Raw genomic sequence first — 18,912 nt, 5'->3', positions numbered from 1 at the left:
AAAAAAAAAAAAAAAAACTAAGATGTTTGAAACAATTTTTACTTAAACTTAAAACAATATATATATATATTTAAAGCATATCTAGTAGTAAATTGAGTGCATAAATGGTCGGTAAGAAATCTTTGTCACGTTCTAAAAAGATAGGAGTAAAATTAAACGAAAATAATGAGCATGTAATTATGGAAAACCCACCTGAAAATGGTGAATTAGAAATAGATTAATAAAATAAAATATTTTGAGATTTACACATAATTGTTGTAATTCTTTTCTATTATTCATCCATAAATTTGAAGATATAATAGCCCAAAATGTTATGAGCCTTCTTCTCAACACTCAACATACAGCCCACATGGTTATATCAAAATTACACCCTTTTTTTTCCATATCTTTTCTTTAATGAGATCACAATAATTTTAGAATATTTTAGAGTTTAATTTGAAAATATCAAAAGAAAAAAAAAAACTATAATCATTTAACTTTAAAAATGATTAATAAGATTTTTAATTTTAATTTTATGTTTAATAAATTATTTACGTATTTGAAAGTTTAAATTTTAAGTATAAAGTTGAATTTTATGCCTAATATGATTTTCAAACTTTTAATTTTCTTATTTAATACGTTGATTTTTCAAAAATAAAATGAATCTATGATCTAGTAACTTAAATTTTTTTAAAATTTAAAGAAACAAATAGAAACAAATAATTTTGAATTCGTAAATTTATTAAAAAGTTTACAAAATTGAAGAACAAACATATTTAAAAAATTTGGCTTGTTATGTTAAATATTGGTTGAAGTTACTAAGACAAATTACACCTTTGGAGTGATCATTCTCTAGTTCAGTCTCGAATTCTGTTAACAAGTGTATAATTTGAATTTTGATAGTGTTAAAGAACATTAATCATTTTATAAAAAAATATTTTTATTAAAGTTCTCAGATTCTGTCACCATAAACCAACTCACTCACAAAATTTCTATCATCCATGCTAGAAATAGTTCACAATAATGCTGGAAAAGAATACTAATTATATGTGATATCCACACATCAATTGGAGAAGGTAATAAATGTCAGCAAAGACGTTGGTCCCGAAAAGGGTAGAATATGAGATCCCACACCGATTGGAGAGACAAACGAAATATTTTTTATAAGGGTGTAGAAACTTATTCCTAGCGAGCATTCTAAAAATCTTAATGGGAAGCTTGAAAGGGAAACCCCAAAAACGACAATACACAATTTAATTTATGGACTTTCCGACTTTGGTGAAATGAGCTCCTCAACTATACATTATATATGGGTATTAAAGTAGAATTGTGTTAGATAAAAGACTTAATTTCTGTTCGCATTCCTGAGGTTGCGCACAGTCATTACAAGCCGCTGCCTTTCACCTTCCACCTCTGCAAATCTAAGACTTATCTCTGAATATCTCTCCTGCATATCCTTCACTTCACTTTCCATGGTTTCCAATTTTTCCTCATAACTCTCTCTCACCGACCGTATCTCTTCATTTGCATTCTGGAGAGCTTCCTCCAAGCGACTTCTCTGTGACCGAACCTCACTCGCTTCCGCCACCGCTTTCATAGCCACCTTCTCATTTGCCTCAAATGCACATACCATCTGCTTCGACACTCTTCCAAATTCCTCCTGAACCCTTTCTGCAGTACGAGCATTTCTCGACCTCAATTTTCTCAAAGCTTCTTCAGCTCGGATTGCCCTTTGCTCTTGCTCAACCTTGGAACGGATCATTGCCTCTAACTCCGCTTCGAAATCTCCCCCCTGCTTCTCAAGTTCTTCCTCCAAACTTCTGCCATGGGATTCAAGCTCCCTGATTGCTTCTAAAGCATCAGAATATTCAGCCTTCTTGGAATTTAACTCGGTATAAATATCTGATATTTCGCAGTTCTTCTCGTCCAGTATCTCCTCAAGATCCTGTACTGCTAATATCAACTCGGTGTTTGATTCCTGCGTCTTCTGTAGCTGTAACCGGAGATTGACATTCAATTCTTTCTCATAATTCAGTTCTTGTCTCATTTCTTCTAAGACAGCCCGCAGATCGTCCGTTGTTATGATATGATCAGATTGAATCGACCACTTCCATGCCAATGTCTGATCCTCTTCATGAGTAGTTGATTTGCGAGAGACCGGGGCGTGGCTTAATGGTGAAAGGAAGCCATTAGGTTGGTGATGGATGTTGTTCGTAATCCCATTTTCTATTGGACTGTCAAGTCCAGAGCTGCTCTCGGAACTTGATAACTCACCATTTACTTCACCGTTCTTTTCAGCTTCATCACTTAATCCATCCTGTAAAATAAAGAGGAGAGAGATTTGATTCAAAATAATATTGCCATCAAGCTTATCGCGAGTAGATATTGTCAGTTTTAGCCTGTTACGTATCATCGTCAGCCTCATGATTTTAAAACGTGTCTATTAGGGAGTTTTCACACCCATATAAGAATGTTTCGTTTCTCCTTCCACTCGACGTGGGATTTCACAATCCACCTCCTTTGAGGCAAGCGTCCTCGCTAGCACACCGCCTGGTGTCTGGCTCTGATACCATTTATAACAGCCCAAGCTCACCACTAGTAGATATTATTCGTTTTAGCCTATTATGTATCGCCGTCAGCCTCATGGTTTTAAAACGCGTCTATGAGGGAGAGGTTTCCACATCCTTACAAGGAATGTTTCATTCTCCTCTCCAACCGAAAACTTGTGGATTGGACCCTTTCCAAAATCTGAATCAAACCTTAGCTGAATGTAAAGGATGGGGAAAAAAGTGAACAAGAAAAGAAAACGCAGTTTTGGCGTACTGGGGAGGAAATCTTACTTCAGTGTAATTGTTCTTGTTTATATCCTCATTGTTCAAGTAGCTGCTTAAGCTCTCATGTTGAGATCTACTTTGTAAACCTTCAAATTCTTCCAAATCTCTGAAAAAAATTTCCCAAACAGAGCAGATTTAACCCCCATGTTCTATAAGAAAACAGTCAAGAAACTTATAAACTCTAATTCACCATCTTATTATATACCTTTGATCACCATCTTCCTGCATCCTCTGTATCCAAATCTGTATAGCACAAGAAACTTCAACGCTTATGTTTATGAACAAATAAGAACAGAGAGAGACAGAGAGATAAACTAACATGCAAAACAGCAGAATTCGAATTCTGGAGGGGAAGAGAGGCAGAGAAAGGCTTAGTGGCCTCAGCATATTTAGCAAAATCAATAGAAACTTCACCAAGTAAACCAGGTCTGGTCAATCCCTGTACAAAACCCACAAATAACATCTAAAAAGAACAGCGCATTTCGTCGAACACATAGAAAGCAAAAAGAATCCAGCCAAGCTTCATACCGTGGAGACTCGAAAATGGTAAAGTTTCTCAATGAACTTTCCAGTTTTTTGGTCTGCATCGAACTCCACTGTTACATAAGCAGCATTCTCCCACCGACATTTTCCTCCTCGCACTGTGGCCTTTTCCAGTCTCAGCGTCGGCTTTCCCACATCACCAGGAACCACAGATATCATCAACGAATCCCCACCAAATTCCGGTATCTGAAATCACAAACAGTTAATCCAAACAATGAACTAAACACTATTTTGTTTTCCCATTTGCTACATTTTTCCAGAAACCAAATCGAACTCAATCAAAATGGAAATTCCAATACGATCAGAACCCGAAAACCCTGAATCCCAACCGACCTGAGTGGCACAGAACCGCAATTTGAACTCAGCCTCGATCCTGTTCTTCTCACTCCTCCACCTCGCCGACTTGAACATCTTCGCCAATCTCACTCCTCCACCAGCCGCAACATTCGAGTCACCCCCAGATGGGTTCAGCTCAATTCAACAGAATCAGTTGGCATTGCGAAAACAAGAGCAGACAATGAAGAAAAGTCAACTGAAAAACAAGTAGAGGCTCGAATGACGAGGAAGAAGAGGAGAAGCCGTTAAGACATGGAAGACGGGAAGAGTTGCAGAGGAAATAGAGAATAGAAGCTTGGGAAAGAAACAGAGCAGCAATCTAAAGGACTTTATTTGGCAGAGTGCTTTTGGAAAGAGCGGCGAGTGACACGTGGAAAAAGAAAATAAAGAAAGCGAATTAAAGGCATTTTGAGGATAAGATTTACTCAACTAATTATACAATATAATTTCAAATTGTTAATAAATAAAAGAAAATATTTTAAAAACTAGATTCATATCTTTTTTTCACCCAAAAAAATTGCAACTTTATACTTTCTTTTTCTTTTTCCATTTGTCCAATAAGTAAGCCTTACGCAACCATGCATGCAAGTTGTTAGGTGTGTGAAAATGAAATGGATTAAATTCGAGATTTTGTCATTTAATTTTTAATTTTAATTTAAAAGTTTTCAAATCATATAAGACATAAAATTCAATTTTATAATAAATATAGACCTATTATAACATAATAAGAGTTCGATTAAATTAAATTTGACTTCTTAATACTTATGGAGTTACCAAAACACTCTTATTATAATTATTGTTATATACATTTAAAAGTATCTTAAATGTTCTACTAAAAAAGAGGGGTATTATTGGATTGAACCTAATTTGTTAATCTATGTTGGGGATTTGGTAGCATAAAGATAAGGTTCATAAAGATGCATTAATGAATGAGAGATTAAAGTAGAACAAACTTAATAAACTAAGGCTCCCTTAGTCCCATAACTTTATACAAAAACGTCCCTACACATTTATCCTTGTAAAAAATAAGCCATCATTATAGGAAACGTCCCTACACATCTATCCTTGTAAAAGTAGTCAGTTTAATTTAAATGAATGAATAATAGGAAATGGTCACTAAGAAAAATAAATAAAAATAGATGAGAAGGAAAGATGGATAGTTTCATGGAGGTGGGTTGGAGAGGAACATGAGGTGGGAACCCTTGGGAAACATGATACCAATGGTCGATTGCTAGATGGTCCCTTTCACCAACTTACTACCCCATCTACGGATCCAAAACCCGAAGTTTAATATTAACTTGCAACCACTCAGGGTAGAACCTACATCTTCTTAGAAGAAGTAGACATGTTTTAACTACGGAAATATGCGGAGCCTACGACTTTTAAGAAAAACTAAGATATCTTATTACTCAATATGTGGAACTTTCAAAATGTTCAATTTAGTCTTTGAAGTGAACATGATTTCGAGCCATACAGATTAGAGATTTTCATTGAACAAGTAGATATAAGATAAAAAAATAACCCAACAAAACAAACTTAAAAATTTACGGATAAAAATAGAGCAAATGCCAAAATAGAACAAACTTAGGAGTTATAAACACCTAAGACTTGAGTAAAAGAGGGCAAAAAGGCTCTGTTTCAAGGCTTATCATGAAGCTAATATATCAAACTCAAGGATGATGATGGTCTCTTTCAATGAAAGATAAAGATTATTACATCCTTTTTTGGGTACACCAAAACCCATTAAAATTTCAACCTAAAATTTGACATGAAATGAAAGAAGGTCTGATGGCAAAACCCAAAAGATATGATACTTCACCAAATATTATATTCTTCGAGTTCTAATAATGAATTAACCTTTTATTGGTAGCTCAGGGCTCTGTGTTTCCTTATGGAGTTTTCTTTACATTTCCATTCCTCTTTGTTCTATGTGGCCTCTTCTTTGTTCTATCTGTTTTCATATGACGTTAAATAAAGGTGTGTGAAAGCAAATCCATGGCGTCTTAGATCAAAATAACCTTAGATTCCTCAAGAGCAACCCTTTATTGCTGTTGATTCCATGACATGTGAACCATATTGTTTTTCCTTTGTTCTTTTAAAAACACCGACCTATTTTATTGACTAACCAATTATAGCATCAAAAAAAGAACGGGAATCAGATCTCGAGGAACTTTCCACAGTTCTTTACATCTAAATAGTCTGTCTTACTAGTTAGCTTGTGGATCTAAAAAGATGATAAGGGCAGCATATCTTTCTTTTTCATACCCCATTTTTTCTTTGGTTTACTATTTATCTCTGTTCTCATTTCCAGGCTTTCATGTTTATAACCTACTAAGAACTGAGTGGCGACAAACGAGAGAAAGCTGGAAGATGATAATTTTCAATGTGTGTGGAAATGATTGTTTATAAGAAGAGAGACTGAAAGACAGAGTGATCAGATAAGGGGTCCCAAAGAAACTTACTGGTGAGCTATCTCAGTCACTCCCGTCTGGATTTGTTTTTGACCCTTTTTGCTTCCATCTGAAGAGAGAAAAATGTTGAGACAGATTTATCATAAATGCCAACCAAGAAAATTACAACACAACATGCTGACCAAACAGAAAGCGGCAGAGAAAGAGAGAAGATAAAATATCTACTGAAAACAACAGCAATTAAATAAAGAATTTAGAGCTTTGACAGCCAAGAAGAGTACACCTCACGTGGAAATCAATCAAACCTTTAGGGCATATTTGAGACTGAAGTTGAAATGATCAAAAGATCACTCCAAAACATTCATTTAATTATTCAAAATCAATTTTGACGATGTGAAAATTACATTAAACTGTAAAACCAAACGCTCACATAATTTGAAGGATTAAATATCCCTTTTGGAGTGATTTTCAGTATGACAAAAACTATTAGAACCATTTTAAAATCACTCCCAGAACATGCCCTTTTACTTGTTCTAGAAAAGGGGTCTCTGAGGAACTAAGAATTCGTTGAAATATCATAATCCATCTGCGGAAACATCGTTTGGGGAGTTACATAAAAAGAAATATAGGAATTCAGTGTAGCAGAGACTTTTTTGGCGTGCACCATGTGTAGAAGAACAATCAATGAGAAGATGGAAGAAAACAAGAGAACTTACACACCATGGGTATACCTTTCATTGGTTTGATCACAGGCACGTCCTGCAGAAATAAAATGAAAACAAACTTCACACAAAATTTTGAACGTTTCATAGATTTATAGAAACCCACCTCGGCAACAATGCCCCTCATTTGATACTGCGTGGTATAGAGGTATCTAGCATATCCATTCTCTTCTTCAGAAATATTGTTCTTCGCTTTGAGCAGGCATACCTGTTCAAAAACCTTTCTACGAACAATTGAAGAAAAACCATGTAAATTTAAAAATCTTGGGCAATGCATCATAGAAATAGATTGGAAATTTCAATTTGAAAGGCTTGAACCTTCTCTCTTCCCTAAATTGGTACTTGGGCTGTGCTCTACCGTAGCAGAAATGTGGGTTTGGCAAGGAAATAGAAGCCATGCACATATCAACTCTTCTGAAATCAAATAAACTTGAAATAACAGAATGTAAAAGTTCACTTTGTAACAAACTTCTCATGTCATATATTTAGTTTGATTGAACTTAACTCTTATATTTCCACTGTTAATTGAAGTAAAAGCAGAGACATACACTAAAGTAGCCATAGGGACACTTAATTCTATGGTGATATCATTGAAAGAAAGTAAAATATAAAACAGCAATACATCAAACAGAAGGGATGGAAAATGCTATCTACAGAGTCCATTGACATAACTATATATTGTTGCATCTCACCCTACAGATAACCTTATAAGCATAGGGTTCTCTAATTTTTGAAGAGCTCGGGAAGATGAGCATTGGTGAGCTTAGTCCTCTTGCTGATCTCTTGCTTCTTTTTCTTGGGCTTCGGCTTCCAGGATGCTATGTGTTGTGCATTGGCTCGCCTCTTTGCAGTGTTAGTTGCAGGTTTCATCAGCATGTCGCGAGGTAATTCAATCTCCCGAAAAAGTTGCTTCAGATCGTCATCTACCTTGATTTGAATTCTTGGGTCGTTTGGGTATGCGATATCTGCTNCTATCTAGTTTTTCTTGCAAAGCAATCCAATCCCCTTAAGCTCATTTCAAGTATCAACCCTAACAATCAAAACAACGATACAGATCAAAATAGACTCACCCAATAAAACCAATTTGACAGGCATCAAGTCCAACCCACGACTTAAAATGCCCACAAAAGAAGAAGGGAGTAACTAGAATACCACAAAATCGACCGCCGTGGATAAACACGACGGTGGGGTCGGTGGTCGACGTTTGATAACCTGCAGTATACATAACCGAGCCGACTGTTGAATCGAGCACAGTTTATGAAGCCATGGAGGCTGGAATTGGGAAAGCGCGGAAGAGCGCGAAAGAGCGCGAAAGAGAGAGAAATCGGAGGTGGGCATGGCGACGGCCCAATAAGAGTTTTTTCTTTTTTCTCTTTAAAACAAATAATCATGTCAGGACTAATAAAGCCACATCATCAATTGATTGGAATTTAAAACAAGTCCAATCATCATCCTAGTCAGCATTTCATTAAGTCAGTCATTAATGGTTCTGTTATCTCAAGCACTAAGAACGAGCATTGTGGACTAAACGCAAAAGTTCTAGAAATCTAGTGTTCTATTTTTAAAAATTACTATTTTACCCTTAAATGAATGATATTCTAGGCATAATTTATATATTAAAACAAGAGTTCGGCCAATTTTTAATTTCTTGCTTCAAATTTTACATCCTTTAAATTTCAATTTACATTTTGCTAAATCTGAAAATCTTGATATTAATAATTTTTTAAAAAAATAGTTGCATTTGTCCGATCAAAACACTTTCTAGACTTTTTCCTCAAACATATGATCTTCATCATATATTTGTTGTATACAAATCAAAACAAGGAATAAAATCACATACAGAAAACAATTTAATCATAAATATAATAATTTGCTTAAGATGTTTGTTTCCTCATTACTAAGGCAGTCGATCTTCAAAAACAATAAAATCACATTCTTGCTCATACCAAACAAATAGTAATTAACCGTACAAAGAGAGGAACAAAATTTAAATTTGTAACATCCCCATATGCTAAATGAAAGGAAAAAAGGCTAACAAACTCTTAATCAAACTGCTAGCTCATTCCACTGAAAATTCATTAAACTGCTCGTAAGACCATATTTTTCAAGGAAGATTTGAGCTTGCTCCAGCTCCTCCGCCATAGCTACCAGCTCCACGGCCAAAACCCGGTCTTCCACCAGGACCCTGATAAATTTTGAAGTATAAGACAACGATCAACGAAAGCATCGAAGAACTCACAGACGACTCTCATAGAGTGCCAAGTCGTTCAAAATATAACTTCTGCACCTATCCAATGACATCTCTAACATTTCAGCTAATATTTTTTCTATTAACTCTCATTCTTTGATGAAACAGAGTAGCCACAAGCCCCCAATCAACTCAGCTAAACCCCACACTGAAATCATTAATCTTTTTCAGATGAGCCCAAGAATATTTTATTAACAAAGACCATGACATGCAAATGCCACAAGAAAGTATGAATGAACATCATAATCTGAGTTATTAGCAGAGCAAACTGAGTAGGGAGCTCTTATGAAGGAAAACATGAACAGATGAAGGGACTAAACTATAACCATATGATGCTTCTTCCCATCAACTCATGACCAATTACTAACAAATGACAAAACCATTTCGCCATCCCCTGGTGCGACAGGGCTTACTTACAAAAATTCTAGCTAGATACATGAACAATGATTGGAATGCATTTTATATCTATCATCAAGAATCATCCCAAGGGCAGATCAAAACAAGGAAATAGCAACATTCTTATATAGAGAGCATCAACCATATTATGTATAGCACCATGATGATGCAAAATGGATGATTCAAAGATTACCCCAAAAGAAGGCCTGTAATCTGCTGGAGCTCCTCCCTTGTCACCGCCAAATTCACCAGCAGGTCCACGAGGACCTCCACGGTAGCCATCACGGTCACCAAACCTCCTCTCACCTCCCTCGAAACGAGGTGGACCCCTAATTCATATAATCACCAAAACTCAATCAGAATACTAATACGAGTAAATACAACTTACTAAATAACATAGCCCTCGCATTATACAATCACATATTACATACACCTCCATCTATAAACCTAGAACAGTAACGAAAAAACTTCATAATCCATAGTTCCAAAGCACAGATAAATCAACCATAACCTTAATGAACTGATCAGCATTACAGACATATCTTACCGTGGGCGATCCCCGGGTGGTCCGCCAAAGGGCCTGCCAGCAGGCTTGGCTTGTTTCTTCAAGGTAGCAGGGACAATTTCAGAAGGAAGGTTAAGGTAAGTCCTGAGGAACTCAATGCCATCATTGGTAAGGTACCAGTAGTAATGCATCCAAGCAAATGTCTCGCGGACATATTCCTTGGACTTGAAGCTCTGCATTAGCTTAATAACCTGCAAATTGGGCACATCGATTTCTGGGTGCTTGGCCAAATTGTAGTCCTTCTTGGCATAACAAACCCCCTCTGAATCGCCAACAACAACGAATAAATAAAATCGCGAAATCACCGACAAATCAGAAATAACCCTCGTTCAAGAGGGATTGCATTAAAGTATACCTTGAAAGAGGTACTTGGAGATCTCCCTACGGTTCTTCTCTGAAATAATCTGAAGAAAAGAAACAAATGAACATGAGAGACCGAACACAAGGAAAATAATTCTTCGAACGAAAGAGAACTCGACCCACTACATCAATTCAAAATACACAAACAGGGAAACAATTCCCACTGCCAGATTGATTCCTTTCAAAAATCAATTCATTTTGAAACACCACACAACCTTGGAACGAGAATAAGAAAAAAGAAAAAGAAAAAGAAAGACATAAATTAGTTGCTATGATAGAAGAAGAAGAGAAATACCATGATTGAAGTTCAGAAAGAACTGAAAATGGCAGCAGTAGAAGCGAGAGGCGTGAAGAATGAGAAGAATGAAGCGTAAAAAGAGACGGGGTGGAGGAGGAGAAAGCGGCTAGGGTTTGTGGGTGTCAAGTGGGCCGCTGGGCTGCATAGGATGAGCTCGCTAGATTGGGCTGCTACAGGTTCGAGTTGGGCTTTGAGAAATATATAAACACACACGTGTGGGGGTAATATACAAATTTAGAGAAGATATGGACCTATTTTGAAATTAATACCATAATTTTGAGCCCGAAAGGGTCTTTAGAGAAAAAAGAAAAAAACGCGGTTTGTCCAAACTTTTGTCAATACGTAAAAATGTGTGTGTGATAATAAAAAGATATGGACCTATTTTAAATATTTTCTTTTAAGTATAATTTTTTATATTGCATGACATCATTCTTTGCTCGTCTAATTAAATGTCGCTAATTATTAAAATTGTCCACGCAATTTAAATACATAACTTTATGCTAAAAGGTGTGTGACAATTGACATGAGAAAAGAAAATAAAATAAAGAAAAGAAAGGAAAAGAGGTTGAGTGAAGTTTTCAAAGAAAGTTTGACGAAGATAAGGAGGAAAAAGTGAAGGTGACATAGCTGGTGGGAACACAAAGCAATGTCCCAAATATTTTTATTTTCTTTTAAAACTTCAAATTATAAATATTTCTAAACTATTTTACACTAAAAAATGGTTAATAATTTAATATATATTCTTTTAAAAAATGGAATGGAGACGGAGAAAAGGTTAAAAATAGGCGTGTTTATTAACGCCGTTAAGGCTTAAAAGGGAGGCGGAAGAGGAGGAGGAGGAGGGAGAAACTGACGGTGACGGGGAGACGGTTAGAGAGAGAGAGAGAGAGAGTGGAGAATTGTGGCGAGGCGTGGGACATGGAGCCTGGTCAAATGCCCTCTTGACTTTTTCCTCTGTTTTGTATTTTTTATTTTAAATTACATTCCAATTCTAACCCCTGACTGAGATTCTCCATCCGGCGCGCCTTTATTTCTCTATTCGACTCGGCTCCGCTGACTATTGTAATAATGTAATAATAATGTTAATATTTGTAAAAGGAGCTTCACGGCTACCAAGCGTCCAAGCCTGGGGTATAATGGTAAAAGTAAAGGGCAATTCCGGAAAACAACACTCTCCGGTCACCCGTACAAGGCGTCGCCTAAAACCTCGGTCCCAAATATATAAAAATAAAAATGATGCCAAACCGTAACTTCATCATTCCCTTCTCATTTTCAAATCCCTTTTCTTCTGCTCTCTGCCACCATGCCGGCAACGGAACAGCCCAGCTCCTTCCTTGGCCGTATCAGCACCCGCCGAAACCAAGTCATCTCCATGGACGGTGCTCACGAGCAGGAGCTCGAGGATCTCGAGCTCTTTCAGAAGCAAGTTTCCGAGCGATTTTCCGAATTAGTACCTCCGTCCTCCTCCGAAGACGTTTCTTCGGAAACTTTCCTCTCCATCGCCTGGCTCAGGAAGCTCCTTGACGAATTCCTCTGCTGCGAGGCTCAATTTAAGGCTCTCCTCATCATGGGCCGCGATCCCTCTCAGATTGTCAAGCCGCCGCTTGACCGTCTCGTCCCCGAGTTTCTAGATCGCGTCGTCAAGGCTTTGGATATCTGTAATGCCGTTCTCCACGGGATTGAATCGGTTCGCCAGTTTCAAAAACTCGCTCAAATCGCGATTTCAGCTCTGGAGCAGAGTCCGATTGGAGACGGACAAGTGAAACGAGCGCGTAGGGCTTTGAATACCTTGATTACATCCATGGCCGTTGAGGATAAGGATTTCTCCAACAGTAAATCCGCAGAGAGATCTTGGTCTTTCGGGCGTCGTGGAGGTGCCGGTGCCGGTTCCGGCACCGCCACTCCGCTGCATAAGGACCGAATCGCAGGACAGTTTCGTTCGCTGTCTTGGAGTATGGCGAAAGGTTGGTCAGCGGCGAAGCAGATTCAAGCTATGTCGTCTAATCTGGTTGTACCACGCGGCGGCGAGTCATCGAGTTTACCGCAGACGGTTTACTTGATGAGTACGGTTTTGGTGTTCGTAATGTGGACTCTGGTTGCGGCGCTGCCGTGCCAGGAGAGAGGCGGGCTGACGACGTACTTTCCGGTGTCGAAGCAGATTAGCTGGGCGCAATCCATGATCGGACTGCAGGAGAAAATCGCGGACGAGTGGAAGAAGAAAGAGAAGAAAGGAAGCGCTGGTCTGTTAGAAGAGATGCAGAGGATGGAGAAACTGAGTCAATCACTGATCGAATTCACTGATTCGTTCGCTTTCCCGTTGGAGGCGGAGCGGCAGGCGGAGGTGACAAAACAGGTGGCGGAGCTGGCAGAAACCTGCAAGAAACTGGAAGAAGGATTGGTGCCATTACAGCAACAAATCAGAGAAGTTTTCCACAGGGTTGTGAGAAGCAGAACAGAGATTGTTGAGCTTTTGGAGTACACTGCGAAGGCATCTTCCCCAATTGTGTGAAACAAAACTGAAGAAGAGGAAGCCATTAACACGCCATGATCACTACTGCTAAAGGATCTTCTAAACAGCAACCAGTCCCATGGTGCCTCCCATGTAGATTTTGTAAGACTTTTGATTTATTTATTTTATTTTATTTTATTTTGCTCTTACGGTTTTAATTTCTTGCTGGATGTTAGAAAATATTTAATGTTAATCTGCAGATGTAATGGTGCTGAATTTATATGGTTTATTAATGAAATTGAAATATCTAATTTCTGGGATTGTTATATGACATGAATGCAACAACATGGTGACCACGTTTAAGTTATATGATTTACTTTACTTTTAATTATTGGATTGGGCTATGTCATATCACCAACATTAATGCTACAAATATGAGAGTTTTAATTCGAGTAAGGCCCAAACTCTAATGCATTACAAAACTGGCCCAACTATACTTATTATCCAAAACAACCGTCAAATTTTATTTCCTCCCGCCGCCAGGTGGGACGTCCAAATAGGGAGAGATGATTAGAGGATGAGACCCCGTGCTCCTGAATCATCCAAACTTGTGAAGTTAAAACGGAGTAACATAGAGAAATTGAACTGTATCAACATCACCTCAACGATCCTTGTGGGATGACTTCATCAACTACCCCCATGAATGACGAGTAGGCTAGCACTCATCATAGGCTAGCACTCACTATGACTGTTTTTTGAGGTAGCGCCTCAATCTCATACATCCGTTACCAATATGTAGGCTAACTAGCTAGCTACCTAAGATTGTGCGCAACAAGAACAACATACCTAGATCTTAGAGATATCTCGTGGTCTCCTACTGCGGCAAGAACCTACCAGTAGGTCCCTTTCTACATTTCCTTTTTTCAGTGCATGATGATGCTGATGGAGGGAGGGATGCATGGAATCTCAATAGTCACAGAAAAAAGTCAAACCGAAGTATCTCATTCTCTATGCCCTCTTTAAATGACCAAACATTCGATCTTTTTGTATATATATACACATGTTTTTTGTTTTACCTTGGTCGTTGTAAAGTTTTAAATTCATGCGAAATTTTATAGTTTTTTTTCATTGTCTTCTCATTCTTCATTTTGCATGACATATTCTATTAATCACATTCGATCTTTCGATGCCTCAAAATTCAAAGTGATAATAAGTAATTTAAATTTGAAAGCTTTAAACTTAAAAGTCATTGAACTTAATGTTTGTACTTCGTCAACTTTGAGCCAAATTGTCCTCTAATTGACCTTTTGAGTTAATTTATTTAATCTTCAAAACAATTACTATATGACCAAATTTGGCCGGTTAGACTTACTCGATAAAATAATAAGACTTACGACATTATNAGTTATATGATTTACTTTACTTTTAATTATTGGATTGGGCTACGTCATATCACCAACATTAATGCTATAAATATGAGAGTTTTAATTCGAGTAAGGCCCAAAGTCTAATGCATTACAAAAGTGGCCCAACTATACTTATTATCCAAAACAACCACATTTATTCAAGTCAAATTTTAGTTCCTCCCGCCAGGTGGGACGTCGAAATAGGGAGAGATGATTAGAGGGTGAGACCTTATGCTCCTCAATCATCCAAACTTGTAGAGAAATTGAACTGTATCAAGATCGTCAAACCACCCTAAAGACTTAAAAGACTACCTCAACGATCCTTGTGGGATGAGTTCATCAACTACCTCCATGAATGACGAGTAGGCTAGCACTCATCATAGGCTAGCACTCACCATGTTGTCCCTACTTGTTTGTGAGAGTGTTTTTTCACACTCATCATAGGCTAGCACTCACCATGTTGTCCCTACTTGTTTGTGAGAGTGTTTTTTCAGGTAGCGCCTCAATCTCATACATCCGTTACCAATATGTAGGCTAACTAGCTAGCTACCTAAGATTGTGCGCAACAAGAACAACATACCTAGATCTTAGAGATATCTCGTGGTCTCCTACTGCAGCAAGAACCTACCAGTAGGTCCCTTTCTACATTTCCTTTTTTCGGTGCATGATGATGCTGATTGAGGGAGGAATGCGTGAATCTCAATAGTCACAAAAGAAAGTCAAACCGAAGTATCTCATTCTCTATGCCCTCTTTAAAGACCAAACATATATATATATATATCTCATTCTCTATGCCTCTTTAAATGACCAATAATATATATATATATATATATATATTTTTTTTTTTATTATCTTCTCATTCTTTCATTTTGCATGACATTCGATCTTTCGATGCCTCGAAATTCAAAGTGATAATAAGTAACTTAAATTTGAAAGCTTTAAACTTAAAAGTCATTGAGCTTAATGTTTGTACTTGGTCAATTTTGAGCCAAATTGTCCTCTAATTGACCTTTTTGAGTTAATTTAATCTTCAAAACAATTATTATACGACCAAATTTGGCCGGTTAGACTTACTCGATAAAATAATTAGACTTACAACATTGTTTGAGATTTGTCATTTTTATTTCTTTAAATTTTGCTCGAGACCCACATGTCGATTTGTAATCCGTTCAAAATTTAATAATATGTAGTTTTATCATTAATTGAAGAACAACGATTGTANTTTAATAATATGTAGTTTTATCATTAATTGAAGAACAACGATGTGACAATTTGTGATCGAACAAAATGAAATTAATTTAATAAACTATTCCGTCCTAAAAAAACAACTTAATTAACTAAAAACTAAATTAAATAATTGCCTCAGAAATCTAAATTCATTGANCTCACCATGTTGTCCCTACTTGTTTGTGAGAGTGTTTTTTCAGGTAGCGCCTCAATCTCATACATCCGTTACCAATATGTAGGCTAACTAGCTAGCTACCTAAGATTGTGCGCAACAAGAACAACATACCTAGATCTTAGAGATATCTCGTGGTCTCCTACTGCAGCAAGAACCTACCAGTAGGTCCCTTTCTACATTTCCTTTTTTCGGTGCATGATGATGCTGATTGAGGGAGGAATGCGTGAATCTCAATAGTCACAAAAGAAAGTCAAACCGAAGTATCTCATTCTCTATGCCCTCTTTAAAGACCAAACATATATATATATATATCTCATTCTCTATGCCTCTTTAAATGACCAATAATATATATATATATATATATATATTTTTTTTTTTATTATCTTCTCATTCTTTCATTTTGCATGACATTCGATCTTTCGATGCCTCGAAATTCAAAGTGATAATAAGTAACTTAAATTTGAAAGCTTTAAACTTAAAAGTCATTGAGCTTAATGTTTGTACTTGGTCAATTTTGAGCCAAATTGTCCTCTAATTGACCTTTTTGAGTTAATTTAATCTTCAAAACAATTATTATACGACCAAATTTGGCCGGTTAGACTTACTCGATAAAATAATTAGACTTACAACATTGTTTGAGATTTGTCATTTTTATTTCTTTAAATTTTGCTCGAGACCCACATGTCGATTTGTAATCCGTTCAAAATTTAATAATATGTAGTTTTATCATTAATTGAAGAACAACGATTGTATGAAATTAATTTAATAAACTATTCCGTCCTAAAAAAACAACTTAATTAACTAAAAACTAAATTAAATAATTGCCTCAGAAATCTAAATTCATTGATCCCATATCTTTTTTCTCGTTAAACTAACATTTTTTTAAATTTTTTTTTTATCAATGTTTGATTTTCTTGTATTTAGTTTATTTGGTCTCCATCCATCCCTAATTTATTNGATCCCATATCTTTTTTCTCGTTAAACTAACATTTTTTTAAAAAAAAATTGATCAAAGTTTGATTTTCTTGCATTTAGTTTATTTGGTCTCCATCCATCCCTAATTTACTTTGACATATATTCATTAGATTTCTTGAAAGGAATTAACATTTAATAAGAGAGACCAATTATGAAGGTCTTTGTTTTAGGTTTTAAAGGTTTTTCTTTGAAATTGACTCGCCAACCACCGATATCATAAACTATCTATTATTTTCGCCTAATTGGCTTTAGAGTACTCATCTTTATNTTTTAAAGGTTTTTCTTTGAAATTGACTCGCCAACCACCGATGTCATAAACTATCTATTATTTTCGCCTAATTGGCTTTAGAGTACTCATCTTTATTTTGGTTTAATACTCATAATCAAACCCCAACCCAATTTCCTTTGACCCATCAACCAACCGACCTATACGGTACGTACAAGTATTTCTATATTTTTCGATGATTATGATATGGCCTAATTTAAGCTCAAACTTATACTCTATGGTCGGACGCGCAAATTCGACATCTTAAACCCGAGTTTTTAAATACACGATATATGACAAGTTCGAACAGTGAATTATTTATGCTCGGTTTCTTCATAAAAAGGTTAACCTAGTTAATTAGAAAAACAGTTCTACCCTAATCTCAACCCTTCCGTACCATTGAAAAAGTCTTGTTACAAATAAAAATCTATCTATTGTTCGAGTGACGTAAGACTATGTTTGCATCTCTACGTCCAAAAGCTAACGGTTTAAATTGCGCCATCGAAACGACCTATAAATGTTTGAAAATAGAAACAAAGTCAATAGGAGGTTTTTTTTAATATTCAAGTTGGGAGGTGGGAGGTTTCTTGTTCTTGAACACAACTACAAAACTTGGACTGTTAGCATCTTGATGAACCAATCCCAATCTCTTTATAAACTGACGAATCTATGAGATTGTGTAGTGGGAAAAGCCTCCTTATGATCTTAGCTTCTTCTGTTCTTGCTCTATTCTCACTCAAGTTCTTCACAATCCTGAACCAAACATGAAGGTGATTCATAAATTTTTGTATGTTTTTATTGGGATTTTTGGGTCATTTTCAAGAACCCTAAACAGTTTGTAGTTAGAACAGCAGATAATAATGGTATAATAATTGGTTTGTTCTTATATTTTGATGCAGAAAATAGTGGTGAGAGTGGATGTACCTGATGAAAGAGCAAAGCAGAAGGCTATGAAAGCAGTTTCCTGCCTTTCAGGTATTAAATTTCATCCTCCAGCTAACATAAATTATTAAAAACAAAAAAAACAAAAAAAATGATTAAAATATTATAAGTCTAACTCTTCAAGCCTACTGCTAACAGACATATTGTCCTTTTTAACTTTTCCCTTCTCGACTTTTCTTCAAGACTTTAATCCCCAACCGATGTGGGATCTCACAATTCACCTCCCTTCGGAGCCCAGTGTTCTCGCTGACACTAGTTCCTTTCTCCTATCGATGTGGGACTGCCCAATCCACCCTTTTCAAAGCCCAACGTCTTTACTGGGACATTGTCTTGTGTCCACCCCTGTTAGGGGCTCAACCTCCTCGTTGGCACATTACTCGGTGTCTGGTCTGATACTATTTATAATAGGCTAACAAATATTTTTCTTTAGGCTTCCCTCAAGGCTTTAAAGAGAAAGATTTTCACATCTTTATAAAAGATGTTTCGTTCTCCTCTCCAACTGATGTGTAATAATAAGCTTGTGGGTGATGTTGAGGATGCAGGGATAAACTCCATAACCATGGAGATGAAGGACAGGAAGATGATAGTGGTGGGGACAGTAGACCCAGTGGAAGTAGTGGAGAAGCTGAGAAAGCTTTGGTTTGCAGAGATTCTCACAGTTGGACCTCCAAAAGAGGAAAACAAAAAACCACCAATTACTTGCATTGGGTATCCCTGTTATTGTTGTAATCAGCCCCCAACCTTCTATTACAAGCAAGACGAAATCCCAAATGGTTGTGTT

At 36.7% G+C, this 18,912-nt stretch overlaps 4 protein-coding genes across 4 annotated transcripts in view; 2 read left to right on the top strand and 2 right to left on the bottom strand.

The window, feature by feature from the left end:
- Positions 1 to 1,201: 1,201 nt before the first annotated feature.
- LOC111787745 (myosin-11-like) lies at positions 1,202 to 7,006 on the bottom strand. The gene is made up of 8 exons (XM_023667789.1): positions 6,932 to 7,006; positions 6,155 to 6,212; positions 3,690 to 3,888; positions 3,342 to 3,542; positions 3,133 to 3,252; positions 3,019 to 3,056; positions 2,820 to 2,919; positions 1,202 to 2,296 (listed from the first exon to the last, which is right to left on the bottom strand). Exons 3-8 carry the CDS (start codon positions 3,765 to 3,767, stop codon positions 1,325 to 1,327), a joined length of 1,509 nt encoding a protein of 502 aa, XP_023523557.1. The 5' UTR covers positions 3,768 to 3,888; positions 6,155 to 6,212; positions 6,932 to 7,006; the 3' UTR covers positions 1,202 to 1,324.
- A 1,656-nt stretch (positions 7,007 to 8,662) lies between these two features.
- LOC111791688 (40S ribosomal protein S10-1-like) lies at positions 8,663 to 10,438 on the bottom strand (the record flags this gene model as incomplete). The annotated part of the gene is given in 4 exon segments (XM_023673180.1): positions 8,663 to 9,010; positions 9,663 to 9,798; positions 10,017 to 10,296; positions 10,390 to 10,438. Coding segments are annotated over 4 exon segments (546 nt in total), but the record flags the coding sequence as incomplete, so codon positions are not given.
- Positions 10,439 to 11,949: 1,511 nt separating this feature from the next.
- LOC111809648 lies at positions 11,950 to 13,443 on the top strand. Its single transcript, XM_023696026.1, has one exon. The coding sequence runs from the start codon at positions 11,996 to 11,998 to the stop codon at positions 13,199 to 13,201; it is 1,206 nt and encodes a 401-aa protein (XP_023551794.1). The 5' UTR covers positions 11,950 to 11,995; the 3' UTR covers positions 13,202 to 13,443.
- Positions 13,444 to 17,778: 4,335 nt separating this feature from the next.
- The window catches only part of LOC111803947 (heavy metal-associated isoprenylated plant protein 39-like), a 1,549-nt gene continuing 415 nt past the window's right edge, over positions 17,779 to 18,912 (top strand). The window contains exons 1-3 of the mRNA XM_023688573.1: positions 17,779 to 17,959; positions 18,089 to 18,164; positions 18,674 to 18,904. Of these exons, the coding sequence (XP_023544341.1) occupies positions 17,954 to 17,959; positions 18,089 to 18,164; positions 18,674 to 18,904 (313 nt within the window). The 5' untranslated portion in view covers positions 17,779 to 17,953. The remainder of the gene's footprint in view (positions 17,960 to 18,088; positions 18,165 to 18,673; positions 18,905 to 18,912) is intronic.

Source organism: Cucurbita pepo, chromosome LG01 (assembly GCF_002806865.2).
Source record: "Cucurbita pepo subsp. pepo cultivar mu-cu-16 chromosome LG01, ASM280686v2, whole genome shotgun sequence".
Classification (NCBI taxonomy): Eukaryota; Viridiplantae; Streptophyta; class Magnoliopsida; order Cucurbitales; family Cucurbitaceae; genus Cucurbita; species Cucurbita pepo.
The sequence above is the reverse complement of the archived record's forward strand: the minus strand, read 5'-3'. Positions and strand labels throughout refer to the sequence as shown.

Coding starts and splice junctions, on each gene's coding strand:
- LOC111787745 (XM_023667789.1), bottom strand. CDS start 3,767: ATGTTCAAGTCGGCGAGGTGGAGGAGTGAGAAGAACAGGATCGAGGCT. Junction 3,057..3,132: donor CGAATTCTGCTGTTTTGCAT/GTTAGTTTATCT, acceptor TGTGCTATACAG/ATTTGGATACAGAGGATGCA. Junction 2,297..2,819: donor ACAAGAACAATTACACTGAA/GTAAGATTTCCT, acceptor TTTATTTTACAG/GATGGATTAAGTGATGAAGC.
- LOC111809648 (XM_023696026.1), top strand. CDS start 11,996: ATGCCGGCAACGGAACAGCCCAGCTCCTTCCTTGGCCGTATCAGCACC.